Below are 17,231 nucleotides of genomic sequence, written 5' to 3'. Positions count from 1 at the left end.
ACAAGAATATCATTATATACAACATAATGATCTTATGTGTGAAGGATTTCAGTGTATATTTGTTATGTGGTCTTAGTTTCTAGACCACATATAGACCACATAATATCTGGAATATTATGCAGGCATATCCAAGTGTTACATATCCATTTGGCTTCACTTAACCACACTGTGTAACCTCACCATTCACCATTTAGAAGAGAATTGGATTTTCTTATTATTTTCACATTATGAATTTCCAATTCTTAGGTCTTTAAAACAATATGATTCTACAGCTCTTCCAACCTAAAAAGCATAATACTATGTTTTATCACATAGTATTGTAATGAATACATATGTATTGGGCCCCAAAAAGAATATAAACACTGTCCACGCATAGAAGCCTTATATATTTTTAACGTTTATTTAAGCAATCCTAGGGAAGGGTTGAATTTAAATTTAGTACAATGCTAGAGCAGAGGGACTGTGACAAAGAGGGCATATTAAATGGGCATGATGCCCTTCATTTACAGATGTGCCCACATTCTTCACAGAGAGAACTAGTCTCTTAACAGAATCCCCTTCCCAAGAAAGACAATGAAGAAGGAGATTCCCATAATTATGCAGCTTAGAGGGTTGGTGAGAGCCTCCCCAAAGTCCGTGAGCGTGAGCTTAATAATGTGAGACATTCTCATTGATTCACATTGGACCCTCTCTCTAGTGAGACCACCTACAGGAGGTTTCATAGAAAATAAATAACTTTCTGGCTGGTCACAGAGGCTCACACCTGTAATCCCAGTACTTTGGGAGGTGGAGGCAAGAGGATTGCCTGGACCCAAGGGTTTGAGACCAGCCTGGGCAACTTGGCAAGACCTCATCTCTGCAACCAATTTAAAAAATTAGCTGGGTTAGCAGCACACGCCTGTAGTTCCAGCTATTTGGAAGGCTGAGGCAGAAGGATTGCCTGAGCCCAGCAGGTCAAGGCTGTGGTGAGCCATGATTGTGCCACTGCACTCCAGTCTGAGCAACAGAGGGAGACTCCAACTCAAAAAAAAAAAAAAAGAAAAAGAAAGTAAATAAATTTCTAAATGATATTATTAGGAACACGCTTAGTTACCCACAGACACTTCTTACTTACTAGGACTGGGTTTTACATTTACATTCTACTAACTTTGAAAAAAGTTATTGCAGTTATCACAAAAGAAGTATATATGTTCTTTAAAAGCCTTTAATTTTATTAAATGTGTTCATCTTTAAAGTAAAAATTTAAGATAAAAAGTAATAATTATGTGAGTTATATATAGATGAAATCAAAGTATCCTGAAAGCCGTGATGAACTAAAAATAACAATTTTAAGCAAAAATAACAGTCATAATCTGTTGACTGCTTTTTAAATATTTACATTGTCTACCTCAGTAGGGAACACTGCTTTCATTACCAAAGTCAACATTCATCTGTCTATTTAGATTTTAACAGTAATACTCATTCCATTTTTCCATGAAATTCTGCTTTGTAATTCACATGCAGTCTGTCCGGACCTATGGACGTGAGATCCACATGACGGAGCTTCTTGACAAGTTAGACTTCTATGTCCTGCCTGTGCTGAATATTGACGGCTACATCTACACCTGGACCAAGGTATATGAACCAATACTGAGAAAGACTAGTGAAATTAACAACCACTTGCTGCTGTATTTGTCCTAATCATGCAATTCATTCTCAGAACCGAATGTGGAGAAAGACCCGCTCCACCCATGCCGGATCTAGCTGTATTGGCACAGACCCCAACAGAAATTTTGATGCTGGCTGGTGTGGTAAGTATCTAGCTGACCATATGGCATAGATCAGTTGAAAATACGAGGAGAAAAAAATCACATTAAAAAAAACACAGTGGTGTATAAATTTTTTTTTAATTGTAAAATTTTATGTTTTAGTGTTCTAACTTTCTAAAAACACAGACAATAAATAATTTAATTCATTTGACAAAAATGTACTGAGCACTCTGTGGGGTTCTCAGCTGTGCTTGATGCTGAACACACAAGACTGAGTAAACTGGGCATAATCTTATTACTCACAGTCTAGATAGGAAGACAGCCATTAAATAAACAATTATTTAAATAAAATTGTGATGCAATTAAGAGTGATCACAGTGATATAGATTTTTTCATGGATATTAGTTTGTCCCCTATTTATTAATTTTCTTGAGCTACACCGATCTAATTGTATAATACTACACAGGGACACATTGGTGATTTTACGTGCAACTTTTTCCCTTGTTAGCTAAAAAGCATACTTTTCTAATCTTGTAACTAAATACCAAACTTTATAATATGTACATAATTGAGCAGATTATAAGGACTCCTGTGAAAACAACTTTATTTCTTTATTATTTTTTGTAGAGTTGAAGGTCTCGCTATGTTGCCCAGACTGGTCTTGGACACCTGGGTCAAGTGGTCCTCCCACCTCAGCCTCCCAAAGGGCTGGGATTATAGGCATGAGCTACTACACCTGGCCAACAACTTGTTAACTCTTTAATTTGAAAGTCCAAAACATCCCAGTGGTGTTTCAGGGGATGATTGTTATTTGCAGGGGATGCTCGCTATTAACAACATCATATGTTTTTCCAGAAATCGGAGCCTCTAGAAGCCCTTGTGATGACACTTACTGTGGACCTGCCGCCGAGTCTGAAACAGAGACCAAGGCACTGGCTGATTTCATCCGTGACAACCTCTCTTCCATCAAGGCCTATCTGACTATCCACTCGTACTCTCAGATGATGCTCTACCCTTACTCCTATGATTACAAACTGGCTGAGAACAACGTCGAGTTGGTAAGTCACCTGGCAGCAGGTATGGCATTTCACTGTTGCGATTTTTAAAAAATTCAAATCCTGGAAAAACTCATTATGAGAACGATTTCTGAAAGTCCCTTGATAGATTTTTGGTAGAAGTGAAAAACTTATTACAGATTTATAGGGGATCGGGAGTTGACTGGATAAATTGACTAAAAGAAGTATAATTTTGATGCAGAAAAAATGGTTCCCCATGTGTGATTTATTCACTAATCTTCCAAGTGACAATAGGTTCATTTGTTCCTGCTTCATCACAAGACTGACTCTTATAATGGTTTCAGATGCATTTGAGATCATCAACAATGTTCTTGATCGCACCCATATTCTTTGTCAGTCAGTTTTGTCTAGCTTCCCTGAGCTGGATTTGACACAGGCAGAGCATAGCAAATGTCACTAGGAATTGGCCACACTTGGCTGATTTGGATTTAGTCATGAGAGCCTAAAATTGCTCATTTCACTCTTTTATCTGGTGAGACTTAAAAGTAAATCGATGAACAAATGGTGTGAATGAGTCTTTATTACATATAAAGGATAATGCAGAGAAATTTAAGAAACCCTGACTTCAAAAAACTAGTAATTTTATTGAACAATCAAGGTATAATCACATGAGCAGTTAAAAAATATGAGTTTTATAACAATTCACAATAACAAATATCACACATCAATGAATACATTTTTTTAAGTAAGCAGGTTTGAATCCTTCAAACAATATTGCTTTAATTTATGAAACATCTGGCTGCCAGAAGTTAGGACCAACAATCTAAAAGAGCAAGTGTAAGATTTAAAGTATTTGGGTTACATCAAAAAATTAAAATAAAAAGTATTTCACTTAGACAGTGACATTGATACTTGGCTTACCTAAATGCATAAACTTGAAGACCCAGTAACTTTTAAAACTGGAAATTGTTGTTTTGCAGTCTCAGATTCAGTCTTCCAGAGACCAAATAAAACACATAATGCTGTAAATATTTTGTGAATCAGAAAAATAACCCAGTCTCCTAGAAAATTGATAGCTAATAGTCGACCAGGTTCTTTTCTTTAAAAAAAAAAAATAACATTTTTCAAAAAGCTTCCCATTTTCCCAATCCATAGCCAAATAAAAAAGTAAATTAAATAAAGGAAAACATCACTAATTAGAAACATTAAATATTTCAGTTTTTCCAATTATGCTTCATCCTGTATGGGTTCCCAGTGGGTGTTCAGAATCCTGCTGTCCCAGAGATGGGTGTGGTCAGTTCCTCATTTCTGTTCTAGATTTCTGGCCACCAGAAGAGAGGTGGTAGGGATATGTGGTTTGCTCTATTCATGTGAATATATTTAAATTGTGCCACATCAGAAAAGAAAAAGTCAAAATCATAAAAACTAAACACCAATGAATTAATAATCAAAATTATTACAACTGCAAAACACATTAAGTGTAACAATAACAAATATCTCCAGTTTAATCAGTATCAACTAGTTTCAGACACAAATACTAAAAGGTTAATGCTAACAGAAAAGCTTAAAGTTTTCTTTGGAATTGAGCTGCACAAAGGTTCAATACATTTTCTTATTTGGGGAATAAGTTTAAACCCTTTTAGTCATGACATAGCTTTGTCACTACTGGCGGCATGCAATAATAAATTAATATCTGGATGATTTTCAAAATCCCAAATTAACTGTTTATAAAAATAAGTAATTTCTGCCTTTGGAATCTCATAAATAATTTCCTATACTTCTCATCGAATTTTATCCAGGAAAGACCCAAGACTCTGAGTTAGCAGGTTTTCTAGGCCAATTCACATGTGTCCTAAGTGGTGTAAAAACGTCGCAGCAGAATGTGAGCTTCTCTAAGAATGACTTCATCTAAAATCAAGAAAAGAGAGGTAATAGTGACAGAGATACTATTCCAAATCCTGTTCTTCCAAATTTGTCTTTAAATTAACAAACAAGTATAATAAACAGAATTCTATCAAAGTAAAATATTCAAAATCTATTCTCAAAAAAAAGCACAAGCCGCAAAATAATCTTATCTTGGAGTTTATTTTTATACTCATAAAACTAATGAATTCAGGAAAGAGTACATGCCACTTCTTATCTTTACCAGAACTTGATAACATAAGTGACTAAAATGCAAAGCTTAATTAGACATATCACACTCATTGACAATAAAAGATTCTTTGATTTCTAATAATTTTGTTTATGATTAAACTTTTGCCCAGTGTCTTAAAAGAAATATTTAAATGCCACTTCTAAGTGTCATGTTACTTAAGGTGAATGTTATTTGATTATTTAATTCATTTAGTATCTGAATTTCGTTTGGCACATCAAATAATTTTAATCTTTTTAGTAACCAGAGATCCTTTCATTTTTTCTTATTTTGTATAATTCCAATTTACTTACTTCCAAAGCACATTTTGCTAGAACAAGCTCATTAACTATAGTCAATTACAAATATACATATAGCCAAAAAAAAGTGAGTCTCTCAAAAAGAAAAATATTGGCATTTTCAGTTTTTGTTTGTAATGAGGATTTCAAGGGAAAAAAATTGTCTTGATCTAGAAAATTAAATTTTTTATCCAAATTTTGTACCTCCATAGTAATTATTAAAGAAATGTAACCCTGCTGAAGAAAACAAAGGCGAGTAAAAGGTTTAGTTCAAATTTTTAGTTTAAAATAAGATGAATTCTTGGCATCATGGTACATTATAAATAACTTAGAATTATTTTAAAGGGATACAATGAGGATTTAGTCTTATACAGAATTTGGCCAAATCATGAGTATATATATATTTTTCTTTCTTTCTTTTTTTGAGTTGAAGTCTTACTCTTGTTGCCCAGGCTGGAATGAAGCGGCACTCTCACGGCCACCGCAGCCTCCACCTGCTGGACTTAGGAGATCCTTCCACTTCAGCCTTCCAAGTAGCTGGAACTACAGATGCATGCCACCACATCCGGCTAGTTTTTGTAATTTATTGTAGAAATGAGGTCTCACTAAGTTGCCCAGACTTGTCTCAAACCCATGGGCTCAGGCAATCCTCTTGCTTCGGGCTCCCAAAATGCTGGGATTACAGGCTGAGCCCGTGCCCAACCTATATATTTTTCTATTTCACCTTATATTTATAAAACATATAAGATTTTATTTGTAGCAAAAAAATATATATTTTAAGGAGAATAAGATTCTAGACTCAAGGAAATTATTTTGTGCTTATCTTCGCATTTTCAGACCAAAATTTAGGACATACTGTTTACAGCAATCCGTAGATATCTGAGTCATGATAAAAACTTATATGACATCATTCCTGAAAGACCTTCCATGTCAACTGCCTGATAATTACTCATATCATGAGACCACCTGTAGAAGAAAAAAGACAGAGATAGGAATGCAAAACCCCAGCCAGTCATGGTGGTTGATGCCTGTTATCCCAGCACTTTGAGAGGTAGAGGTGAGAGGATTGCCTAAGCCTACAGGTTCAAGACCAGCCTGGGCAACATGGTGAGACATCATCACTACAATAAAATTTTTTTTTTAATTATCTGGGTATAGTGGTGCACATCTGTAGTTACAGGTACTTGGAAGGCTGAAGCAGAAGGATCACCTGAACCCAGCAGGTCAGGGCTGCGTGATCATGAGGGTGCCACTGCACTCCAGCCTGGGCAACAGAGTGAGACTCCAACTCAAAAAAAAAAAAGAAAAGAATGCAAACACCTATGAAACAAAAGAACAGAAAAAGTAATATTTTCAGTGGAACAGTAAAAAGTTCATGAAATAATAAGAGTGTCTTACACACATAATGCTAATTCACAAACTTCTCTTACCCACACTATATTATTTAAAGAAAGACTACAAAGAGCACTGTGAGTTTCTAATGGCCTCACAAACTTTCCAGTTCCTCAATATAGACTTCTTTAATATAAAATCACTACTATCTTCAAAGGAAGCTTTAAGGCACATAAAAAAATGTGAATTTACATTTGAAAATTCTAAAGGATAAGAAATATTGAATTGTGTGACCTCTTTATTGTCAAAAGAAATAAAACTGGGAATCATAATACAAAAGACTCCCACACCTAGCCATATTGCTGCAATTATCGGGCGTGAAGAAGTTCCCAATCTTTGGCCCACCTCACCCCCCTACTATGAAGTAGATAGTATTAACAAAGCACTGTTAATAATAATAATACCACTTCAAAGCAAAAAGCAGGAAACCAGAATAATATCCAGCTAACCAAGTATCTTGTCTCTCTCCACATATTTCCAAATGGAAAGCAGAACACACTGCCCAAAGGTGCCAACTCAGGACACATGCACTGGACAACATCTCTGCATTAGAAGCATGAAATTGAATAGCTGGAAAAATCTTAGAAATTCTCTGGTCTTGTTTCTCATTTTCCAGCTGAGACACAGAAGGCTTGGGTTAGGCCAACGCTAGTCATGGAGGCAACCCTAGGTCTAGAGCTACTGGCTCCCGAAGAATATTCTAGGTTGCCTTAATTTCCAAAGACACACACACACACACACACACACACACACACTCTCTCTCTCTCTCTCTCTCTCTCTCTTATGTGGCCACATTCTATGGTGGTAATTCTGTTTTACAGAAGAACATTCATCAGAAAAAGTCTTTAGCCACACCAAGTACATCATAATTATCTCTGTCCCTGGACATTACTAAGGATTTACTCTGATTAGCTGAGAAGACTGACATCTTGGGACTTGGTCTTTATGATTCTGGCCCCTTCTTTTGGTGTCTATATATTCATTAATCAGCAAAAAAGATAACAGTAACCAGAATAAATAGGAAAGTCTTTCTGAAAAATTATTAAATGTAATCAAAAGATAGAAATCTACTTCCCAAGCCTAACAACTTCCAATTTAGTGTTGTCTCACTCATTACCTCTTAATTTAAGTTTTAGTTAAGGAGCCACCAAGATAGATGTTCACTGCTCTTCTCAAGCATGTTAGTATAAAGCAAGACCATAATTAGAGATAAACATAAAATTCAGAGGAAAGAAATACTGTGATTAGAAGGCAGACAATTGCAGGGCTATGTACACGACCATCACAGCTGTCACTATGTCCCTGCCTAATATCAGCAGCTAAGGTGAACAGGGCTTCATGCACAAAACACTTGCTTGAAGAATTTTCTCAGAATTTCTAATCTCACTTAAAAGACAAAAAAAAAGTTACAACAGAATTTCTTTGATTAAAGAAACTAGTAGTTTATTCACCATTATTTACTTTTTTTTTTTGAGTTGGAGTCTCACTCTGTCACCCAGACTGGAGTGCAGTGGCCGCTCCCGGCCACTGCAGCCTCGACCTGCTGGGCTCCGGCGATCCTTCTGCCTCAGCCTTCCAAGTAGCTGGAACTACAGGCACACGCTACCACACCCAGCTAATTTTTTTGACTCATTGTAGAGATGAGGTCTCGCCAAGTTGCCCAGGCGGGTCTCGAACCCACGGGCTCAGGCAATCCACTCACCTCAGCCTCCCAAAGTGCAGTATTACAGCCTGAGCCGCCGAGCCCAGCTCCATTATTTACTTTAAGTGACTTGACCTGATAAAGTCAATACATGGCTTATCACACAATTATTGGAAATTTCATTGAACACCTATTAAGTGCTCATAATAATTCGTGTTTGCTGCTACTGAGAACTTAGGATCCCATCGAAAGGATAAAACTTGGATACTAGAAACCATACAAAAGAGGCGCAGAATTGGGAGTTTCCAACTATGCGCAGTAGCAAGATCTCGGGAGAGGGAGATGGTCACGTGTGCAATCTATGAAGTAGATATCTATGTGTAGTTATTCAACGAAGGTGGCAGGAAAGAGAAGCAATCTGTTCTGAGCCTTGAAGTCTGGGCAGAATTTGGACGCAGAGGAAGAAATAGGGCATTTTAGGCAGAGAGAAGGGCCAACAAATGTGCAATGGTGAAACTGAAAAATGAAGTAGAAAGGATCAGCCTGTTTTGAGCATTCTCATTAAGGAAGAGGTGCAGTTCCCCCAGTGAGGAGACTAGATTATGTAGACACTTGAATATCAGAAGAAATCCTGTATCACATTAGGCCCTGGAGCCAGTGACCTGGTAAATACAGTAGCTAGGGCCAATACAAGATGCCCAGTTTTATTTGGATTTCAGATAAACAACAAATAATTTTATTGTAAGTAAATCCCAAATAGTTCATGGGGCAAATTTATACTGGAAAAGTATTTATTTATCTGAAATTTCAGTTTAACTGGGTACCCTGTATTTTTTGCTAAATCTGGCAACCCTGCAGATAAAGTGATATTTTGGCAAGAGTGATCTATCAGAGGTGTTTGAAAGATGCCTGTAATGCCATCCGCAGAGAAAAGGGCATTCCAAGCCTCTTCAAAACCGGTTGTCTTCCTTTTTAATTTTTTCCTAAAATAAACTCTCATGTACTGTAATTAATATATATTTTATCTGACTTTTCTTTCAACTAATTTTCCCCCCTCCCAGTCCCATTCCCCCCACCAGAGGACATTCAGTAATGTTTGGGAGAGACATTTTTGGTTGCCATAACTGTGGGCGTTCTACCAGCATCTAGTGGGAGGAGGCCAGGGAGTGCTGATAAATGTCGTACAATGCGCAGGACACCCCCGACCAACAAAGAATTATCCAGCCCAAAATGTCAAGAATGCCAAGGTTGAGAAACCTCGCTTGACATAAAGATAAAAGCGGAGTCACATTCCTGGCCAAAGGTTCTTGGCTTTCACAGGGTCCTATATCCTCCTCACACATAGTTTACAATGTCCTACAAATCTCAAGTGCAAAAGACCCTGTACAGCCCCATTCCACAGTATTTATCTTTAATATTTATTTGGGAGAAAGTCCACTTCCACCCAAGGGAAAAAAAATTCTCTGGACTTTGGAACTTCAGCTGACTCACATTCACATTGCCCTTGAATTTCAAAGAGCTTAAAAATATGTATGCAGATTAGCCACAGGAAAAAAATTGGTCTTCATCAGTGAAAGCATTCCCACACTCTCGTGGGCTCTGTGGAAACAGGCAGGTTTGGCTCTCCTAAGCCAAGCATTTTCCCAACTCCCTGCCCTTCTCTAATCTCAGGACTTCCTTTTTCTCAAAACATATTTGTTTTTTCAAGTGCCGAATGCGTTCTCCTCCGTGCCTGCTTATAGACCTCAAGGACTTCTCCTTTCCCACCAAAACTATAAAAGTTAAATTTTTCATCAGTCCCTTGGTGTAAGTTACACATTATCACAGGACGAAAGGAAGGAAACTGCAGTTAAAGATCATTCTGATGCTTTCGTTATCACAAGTATTCACCCAAAGGGATGGTTAAACTCAGGACTTCAAGTTAGAAACAAAGTTCTAAAGACAATTTCCTTCGAATGGTCATATACTGCATAGTCAGTTTGGAGCTTTTGTTTTTATGCACAGTAATAATGAACCCCTGGAATAATAGACCTGTCATGACGCTGGCTATGTATGGAGAGGTTGGAAAGCAAACTCAGCACAGTCATGCCAGAGGAGCTTATCACCTGTTACCTGGAAACCCAGGTCAAGGGAAAAGGACACCCCCCTCCTCATTCATCTCACCAGGCCCTTGGAGCTCAGAGCCTGGAGAAACATTGTACCAGTTTGTCCTTTGTCTCTTGGGCTCCCTGCTAGATGTAACACATTTTAGACTCTCTTTGTCTTTTGCTGTAGGACCAAGGCCTCTTTTTTTAAGGAAACAGATGACACAAAAGAACATGCATAAAATGTGGAAATTCATATCTAAGCATTCATAAAGTTGACCATGTTTGGCCTTGACTGAAAGCAAAGTTTTCTCTGAGGCTGATTTATATTTAGCTTCCTTCTGTTCTTTACAATTGGTAAAACCAGCTCCAGCAACACTTCTTTTGAAGTGTTTGAAGGCCATAAGGAGAAGTGAAAAAGAGCACAGGATTTAAAGAAAGAAGAACCTAGCTCAAGTCAGCCACTTATGGGGTTGTGTGCCCTTGGGCAAATTCTTTTATCCTCTGTGGGTTTTAGTTCTTTTATCTGTAAAATGGGGATAAAAATATCTAGCTCTTATCAAGAGATCTCTGTCAATTCTAAGGTTTTATGTAAATATAGCTCTTATTTGGAATCCATTGAGAAAGGATATAAGATGTCCCTCAAATGGCAAGTTGTATAGAAATGGTCATTAATTGGAGTTTCAAGACTGTGGGCCAAACTCTCTACTGTGTTGTCACTTCTCGGGCTTTCCGTCAGCTGTCTTAGTCCCTTTTTACAGAAAGGTACAAGAGAAAAAAGGTACCACTTTAACATTGTAGCCAATGTAAAAATCACTTGGGGGGTTCAGTGTTCCCGAAGACAGTTAGGGGCAGCTTCACAAGGAAAATAACACTATAACTGGGTCTTAAAGAACAATAGCAAATCTTCTTGTAAACAAAGAGAGAAAGAGGATTCCAGTGAAGGAAGAAGGTACCCAAAATCATGGAGGTAAGGAGAAGAAAGAAAGGGTGTACAGGAAAGTCATTCAGGAAAATCTGCCTTAGAAGGAGCATGGGAATGCACAGGAAGAAATGCAGAAGGAATATGAGAGTGCACAATGCCAAGAGGCTGGGGCCAGTCATTCAGACTGATTGGAACATTCCCACTGAGCTTGCTGCCCCACGTGGCATTCCATTCTGCTAGAAAATTCTGTGTCGATGAAATGTGGACAGATAATGTTGGAAAGATAAATGAGTAACATTTGTGAAATTATTTGAACTCTTCAAAAGAAAAGACCCACACTGATTTCAGAAATTTTGGTTCAGATAATTGGAATTTAAAATATGATGTTTTAGTTGATTAATGTCTGTACTGTCTTTTGGCCTTCAAGGGACTGAGAGAAATAATCCACAGATTTTTAAAAAATTAATGGAATTAGTAAAGTGCACAGAAGATGTCAATGTCTAAATGTGGCAACCCATTAGCTCTCACTACATGGTACCACTGCCCCCAACCACAAGTATCCCCAATCTCCACTCAGGTGGATTCAGCCTTTGCAAAGCTCAGCACTCCACAGCCCCATCCAAATCTTGCCTATTTATAATGCCCCTAAGCCCTAGCATAAGACTCAGTCAGCTAACCCTGTGCTAAGTTGCTGTGCAATTCGCTGAAGATACAAAATGAATAGCCAAGACTTTCTTCCTGCAAGGAGCTCACCTGGGGAGGGAAATAGATACAAAAACAACTGATTATAGCACAGAGTGATAGACACTCCGATAGGGGTGTGAGCCCTCCAAAAGGAGGGCGGTTCAGTGTTCCCGAAGACAGTTAGGGGCAGCTTCACAAGGAAAATAACACTATAACTGGGTCTTAAAGAACAATAGCAAATCTTCTTGTAAACAAAGAGAGAAAGAGGATTCCAATGAAGGAAGAAGGTACCCAAAATCATGGAGGTAAGGAGAAGAAAGAAAGGGTGTACAGGAAAGTCATTCAGGAAAATCTGCCTTAGAAGGAGCATGGGAATGCACAGGAAGAAACGCAGAAGGAATATGAGAGTGCACAATGCCTGAGAGGGAAGCCTGAGACTAGTTCTTGATAACTTTTTTTGCCAAAAGAATTTGACTTCAGTTGGTGATACAACCATTGAAGATGTGGTGATAAGGTAATCTTTGGAAGATGGGTAATGAGGTAAACATCAAGAGGAGAGAGCAACTGAGGACAAAGAGAGCCATGACTGAGACACAAACTGAACGTTCCTTCAATGTGCAAGAATAAAATAACAGCTAACATCAATCTGAGATATTGCCTCAGCATCAAAGACAGAACAACTGTTTCCAAAAGATGCCTGTGAAGGCTTGGAAAGCATTGGATATCATTTTGCATGCCCAGGGTATGGTTTGAGGAAAACTGAACATTTTTGTGTGGCCTTAACGGTAGTCATGACCAAACTGATAAGGTGATAAGTCAAAAGAGATAACAGATCTTGTCTGAAACTTAATTATTACACCAATAAATACGTCGATGAACTTGAAGGACAATGGACACACCTGAATGAGTTCAAGAGATGATAAGAATGACTATTAAATCTTCCCAAGTTTGGAACTAATCCTGAAGAATCATGTTTCTACTAACTAAAAATACAATTCAAACCTTAAAGGAAAAAAAAAAAAAAAAGAAGTAATGCTGGAAGAAGTCAGCCAGGGAAGAAGGAATAAGTATTCTTTAAAATCAGAGGTTCTGCCTTACAGAAAAATAAATAACTAGAGATTTCTTTTGATGAACAGCATGTTAAGAAAATTGCAGAATGGTAAAAAAAAAATACTGTTTACCTACAAAAATAACCATTACCTCACCAAGCTTCACATCTCTAAAATATGGTTTTAACTCTATTTTGAGCAGTATGCAGTGTGTGTAGATTGTTCTGATTTCAGTTGTCAATAGAACTTATAACAAAGGGTTAAGAGAAGGTCTGAATCTAGTGTCTTGATTACCATAAGATTAAACAGCAGGGCAATATATTTAGATCACAACAGTGAAAATTCCAAGCAGTAAGAGAAAGCATGTCTTGGTTTACTAGTTTGGAAATAGGAAAAGAGAAAATTTTCAAGTTAACTGACCCAAAACTCGGAGAATAAGAAGTTAGTTCCAAGAAACTGATTGCATCATTTCAGTGGGCCAGAACAGAAAAATCATGATTTAAATTTTATAGTTCTTTTTAAATTTTCTAATTTACCACTTGGTTGATGAAACATTAATGCTGTGGGAGCTAAAATCTTTGAAGTCTTTGGCACCATGCCCTCGTCAATTTGACATAAAACTCTACTAAACTGGTTCAGTATTAGAATAAAGGAAGGGAGGGTCCTACTTTTTAAAAATCAAATTATTCTGACCTCATCACCAAGCTCACAGCTTTCCAGGCATATGTAGAAGAAGTAATTATAACGCCAAAGTATGAATTATAGCAAGTTTCATAACCAGAATGAATTATGGCTCCTTCTCTTGCAGTAAACAATTCGTTTTTCAAATCTGTATTCCCCAGACAGCAGAGCCAGACTTTGCTTTTCAAGTGCTTCATTTAAATAGGCAGTATGTCAGTGAAGTTTGAGACGGCAGAGTTTCTGGGTGCAACGAGCCCTTCACCTCTAAGAGTTGGGTGCCTGGGGCTGGAAGGCAACGGTTTTTAGGAGAAGGAATGCAACTTCTAAGAAAAAAGAATACAGCTACATTAAATGCTCAACACTTTCTTTAAATTCTAGAATTCAGATGTTCTGCATTGTGAACTAGAATGAATGTGCTCTAATTTTTTGGTCTAAAAATCTTCCAAGCTGGAACTTCCACTCAAACACGGCACTGTCAATTCCTAAGCATTTCTATGTTGGCCCTGGACATTGCCTTGACAACCCACTCATTCGTAGGTGTAGTTTCTAACACTCCTGCCTTAACTCACATAATCTTTTCATGACTTAATCTTGGCTTTTGACCTGCCACTTAGCCAAGTGGTTTTTGTTGTTTTGCTTGGTGTGCGTGTGTGTGTGTGTGTGTGTGTGTGTGTGTGTGTGTGTGTGTGTGTGTGTTGTTGTTGTTGTTGTTGTTTGTCTACAAAGCAGTAGACAACTTCTCTGCACAGCCATAAAGACCTTTGTGTTTCTGCTTTTCTCTGACAGGCTCCAGAGATGAGATAGATTGAAGCTCAGAGTGAGTGAGTGTGAGGGCATTAGGGAAGAATTACTTGGATCATATCATATGACTAAGTTAGGTGGAAAAATTAGAATGGATGCTGCATAAATGTCAACTACAAATCCCAAATTGTGACCTAAATGTTTTCAATGTCTTGAAAATGATGTACAGGTGTCTGTTTGGCCATTTGCTTTTGTGTATTTACTCACCTATCGCTGGTTCTTTTGCAGAATGCCCTGGCTAAAGCAACTGTGAAGGAACTTGCCTCACTGCATGGTACCAAGTACACATATGGCCCAGGAGCTACAACAATCTGTGAGTCTTGGCTTCAGAACTGTGCAAAGAGCCACGTGCCTAAAAAGCCAAAAAGTGGTTCTCAGAGCCTTTCTTTTCTAGTCATTTAAAGCACGTGGCTTTTGCCTCATGGTGAATTTTTCTGAAATGTGTCATTCGTTTTCTGTTAAAAAAAAAAAAAACAGAAGGAAAATATTCTTTGCAACCAATGGAAACATTTGCTCTCTGTAAGCACCTATTAAACACCTACTGTGGACCAGGCCTTCTCTAGGTGCTAAAAGAAAAAGAAAGAGAGGATAGATGGAAGAAAAAAGGAAAGGAGAAAGGAGGAGAACTCAGAGCATTCTTCAAAGAACCCAGAGTAGAGAAGCAGGAAAAGTAAACAGTTGATTGTGAGGCAGGTGCTACGTACTGTGACAGCAGGATGCACAAGAAGAGATCACATCTGAGGATCAACTTATCCGCCCCACAGTATCAGGCATAACTTCCCAAGGTGACTTAACAGATGCTTTGTCTGAAAGGACCATGCTTTAGCATAAGAGGGCATGTTTTCCTGTCTAAACAGATGGCAGGTACCAGGGCTACTTGAGGCACTAGCTGCCTTCAAGGGGTAGACATTGGTCTCTGGGACCAGCCACTCAGTGTGTGCAGGCAAGTGGCAAGAGATGCATAGCAGGAGAGTAGTCAGAGCGAGACACTGAGCTTTGGGTCCTGCGGTTTAGATTTCTCTGGAAGGCACATTCCACAGGCCCATTTTCAATGTCTATGAATATTTTCCTTTGTCTTCAAATGATTTCTTTCCACCCAAGATCTGAAAGGAATAGGCATACACACAAGAAAACAGGCCCAGTCTTGTCATCAAGGGACCTCCAGTGCAGTTGGGGATGCTCCAACTCTTGAGTTGTTGAGTTTCTCTAAAGCCTTAAGTAGAACACGCCTTTCTGTATTCTCATTATTTTTTTAAACTGCTCTACATCAGATGGGGTATATTGTCCTCTTAAGGGGTTTCTAGCAGAAATAACCCATCTCTTTATATATTGTGAACTTCCTGTATGTTTTATTCAGACAAGTTCTTTTTCCATTATATCATAAGTCCTGGAGGGCAGGTACAACAGCTCTCCTCTGTCTGGTGTCTCCAGAGTTGAGTCCCTGGCCTGCTGTTCAGTGGGGCTGTATTGTTGTTGACTGAATAAATCGGTAAACGAATGAATGATTGAATGAGTGCATGGTCTATGTGTTAGTGACAACATAATTGTTATTGAATGAATTACTATCTGAAATGATTGCCTAATCTATGCCAGGCGCCATGCTAGACACCGAAGACATGAAAATGAAAGCACAGCTCTGCCCTCAAACTTCTTCAATTTCATCATTAAAAATAGTTTTATCAGGGTTTATGGTCTTCTCCTCTCCCTGTTCATCATGTGGTTTTTCTTATTCTCCTGGAAGAAACACCTTCTTTCACACTATGTAAAAGATAGTTTACAATAGTATGCAAGCACATCGATTTTTTTTCTTTGCTTTGCTTTTTTTTTTTTGAGTCAAAGTCTCACTCTGTCACCCAGGCTGGAGGGCAGTGGCATGATCATGACTACCGCAACCTTGACATGCTGGGCTCAGGCAATCCCTCTGCCTCAGCCTTCCAAGTAACTGGAACCACAGGTGTGCGCCACCATGTCCAGCTAATTTTTTTTACTTATTGCAGAGACAAGATCTCGCCATGTTGCCCAGGCTGGTCCTGAACTCCTGGGTTCAGGCAATCCTCTCACCTCAGTCTTGCAAAATGCTGGGATTGCAGACATGAGTCACTGCGCCCAGCCTAAATACACAGAATTGTATCTTAAAAATTACACTTTCTGAGGGATTAAGCACATCACTCCTAAATATATCAAATTAGTTTAGTGGTAAGATTGAACTATCTTTTTAAAACAGCGCCCACATTATTTATGATCCAGTTTACTAACAAATTTGCCACCCCATAATATTTTGCACAAACATTTGTAATCATAAAAGAAAATAAGCAAAGTTTGTTTTGTTTTGTTTTGTTTCAAGCAATGTGTTTTTAAGTTCCTTCCTAAACATGAAGATTTTTTTTCTCCGGCTGTTTGCACATTTCAGATCCTGCTGCTGGAGGTTCTGACGACTGGGCTTATGACCAAGGAATCAAATATTCCTTCACCTTTGAACTCCGGGACAAAGGCAGATATGGCTTTCTCCTCCCTGAGTCCAAGATCCGGGCCACTTGTGAGGAGACCATGCTGGCGATCAAGTACATCGCCAACTATGTCCTGGAACACCTGTACTAGTCGAAAGCTGAGAGTCATATATCAAAATGCTCACTTTTCCCTGCTTGTCAATCTTGAATTCTTATTTTTGTTTGCCTGGATGTCTTATGGATCCCAATCTTTCTTTTAAGCTTCTGGGTCTATTAAACTAAGTGAATCTTTTTCATATTGATCGTAATAAAAGTGTATCATAACTAGAAAA

General features: G+C 38.2%; 1 protein-coding gene across 1 annotated transcript in view; it reads left to right on the top strand.

The window, feature by feature from the left end:
* The window catches only part of CPB1 (carboxypeptidase B1), a 100,979-nt gene extending 83,748 nt beyond the window's left edge, over positions 1–17,231 (top strand). Inside the window, exons 8-12 of the mRNA XM_008072976.2 lie at positions 1,504–1,614; positions 1,700–1,790; positions 2,604–2,806; positions 14,681–14,765; positions 16,863–17,231. Of these exons, the coding sequence (XP_008071167.1) occupies positions 1,504–1,614; positions 1,700–1,790; positions 2,604–2,806; positions 14,681–14,765; positions 16,863–17,050 (678 nt within the window). The 3' untranslated portion in view covers positions 17,051–17,231. The remainder of the gene's footprint in view (positions 1–1,503; positions 1,615–1,699; positions 1,791–2,603; positions 2,807–14,680; positions 14,766–16,862) is intronic.

The sequence above is a fragment of the Carlito syrichta genome, unplaced genomic scaffold, assembly GCF_000164805.1.
Source record: "Carlito syrichta isolate Samal-C Ts95f unplaced genomic scaffold, Tarsius_syrichta-2.0.1 Scaffold315561, whole genome shotgun sequence".
Classification (NCBI taxonomy): Eukaryota; Metazoa; Chordata; class Mammalia; order Primates; family Tarsiidae; genus Carlito; species Carlito syrichta.
The sequence above is the reverse complement of the archived record's forward strand: the minus strand, read 5'-3'. Positions and strand labels throughout refer to the sequence as shown.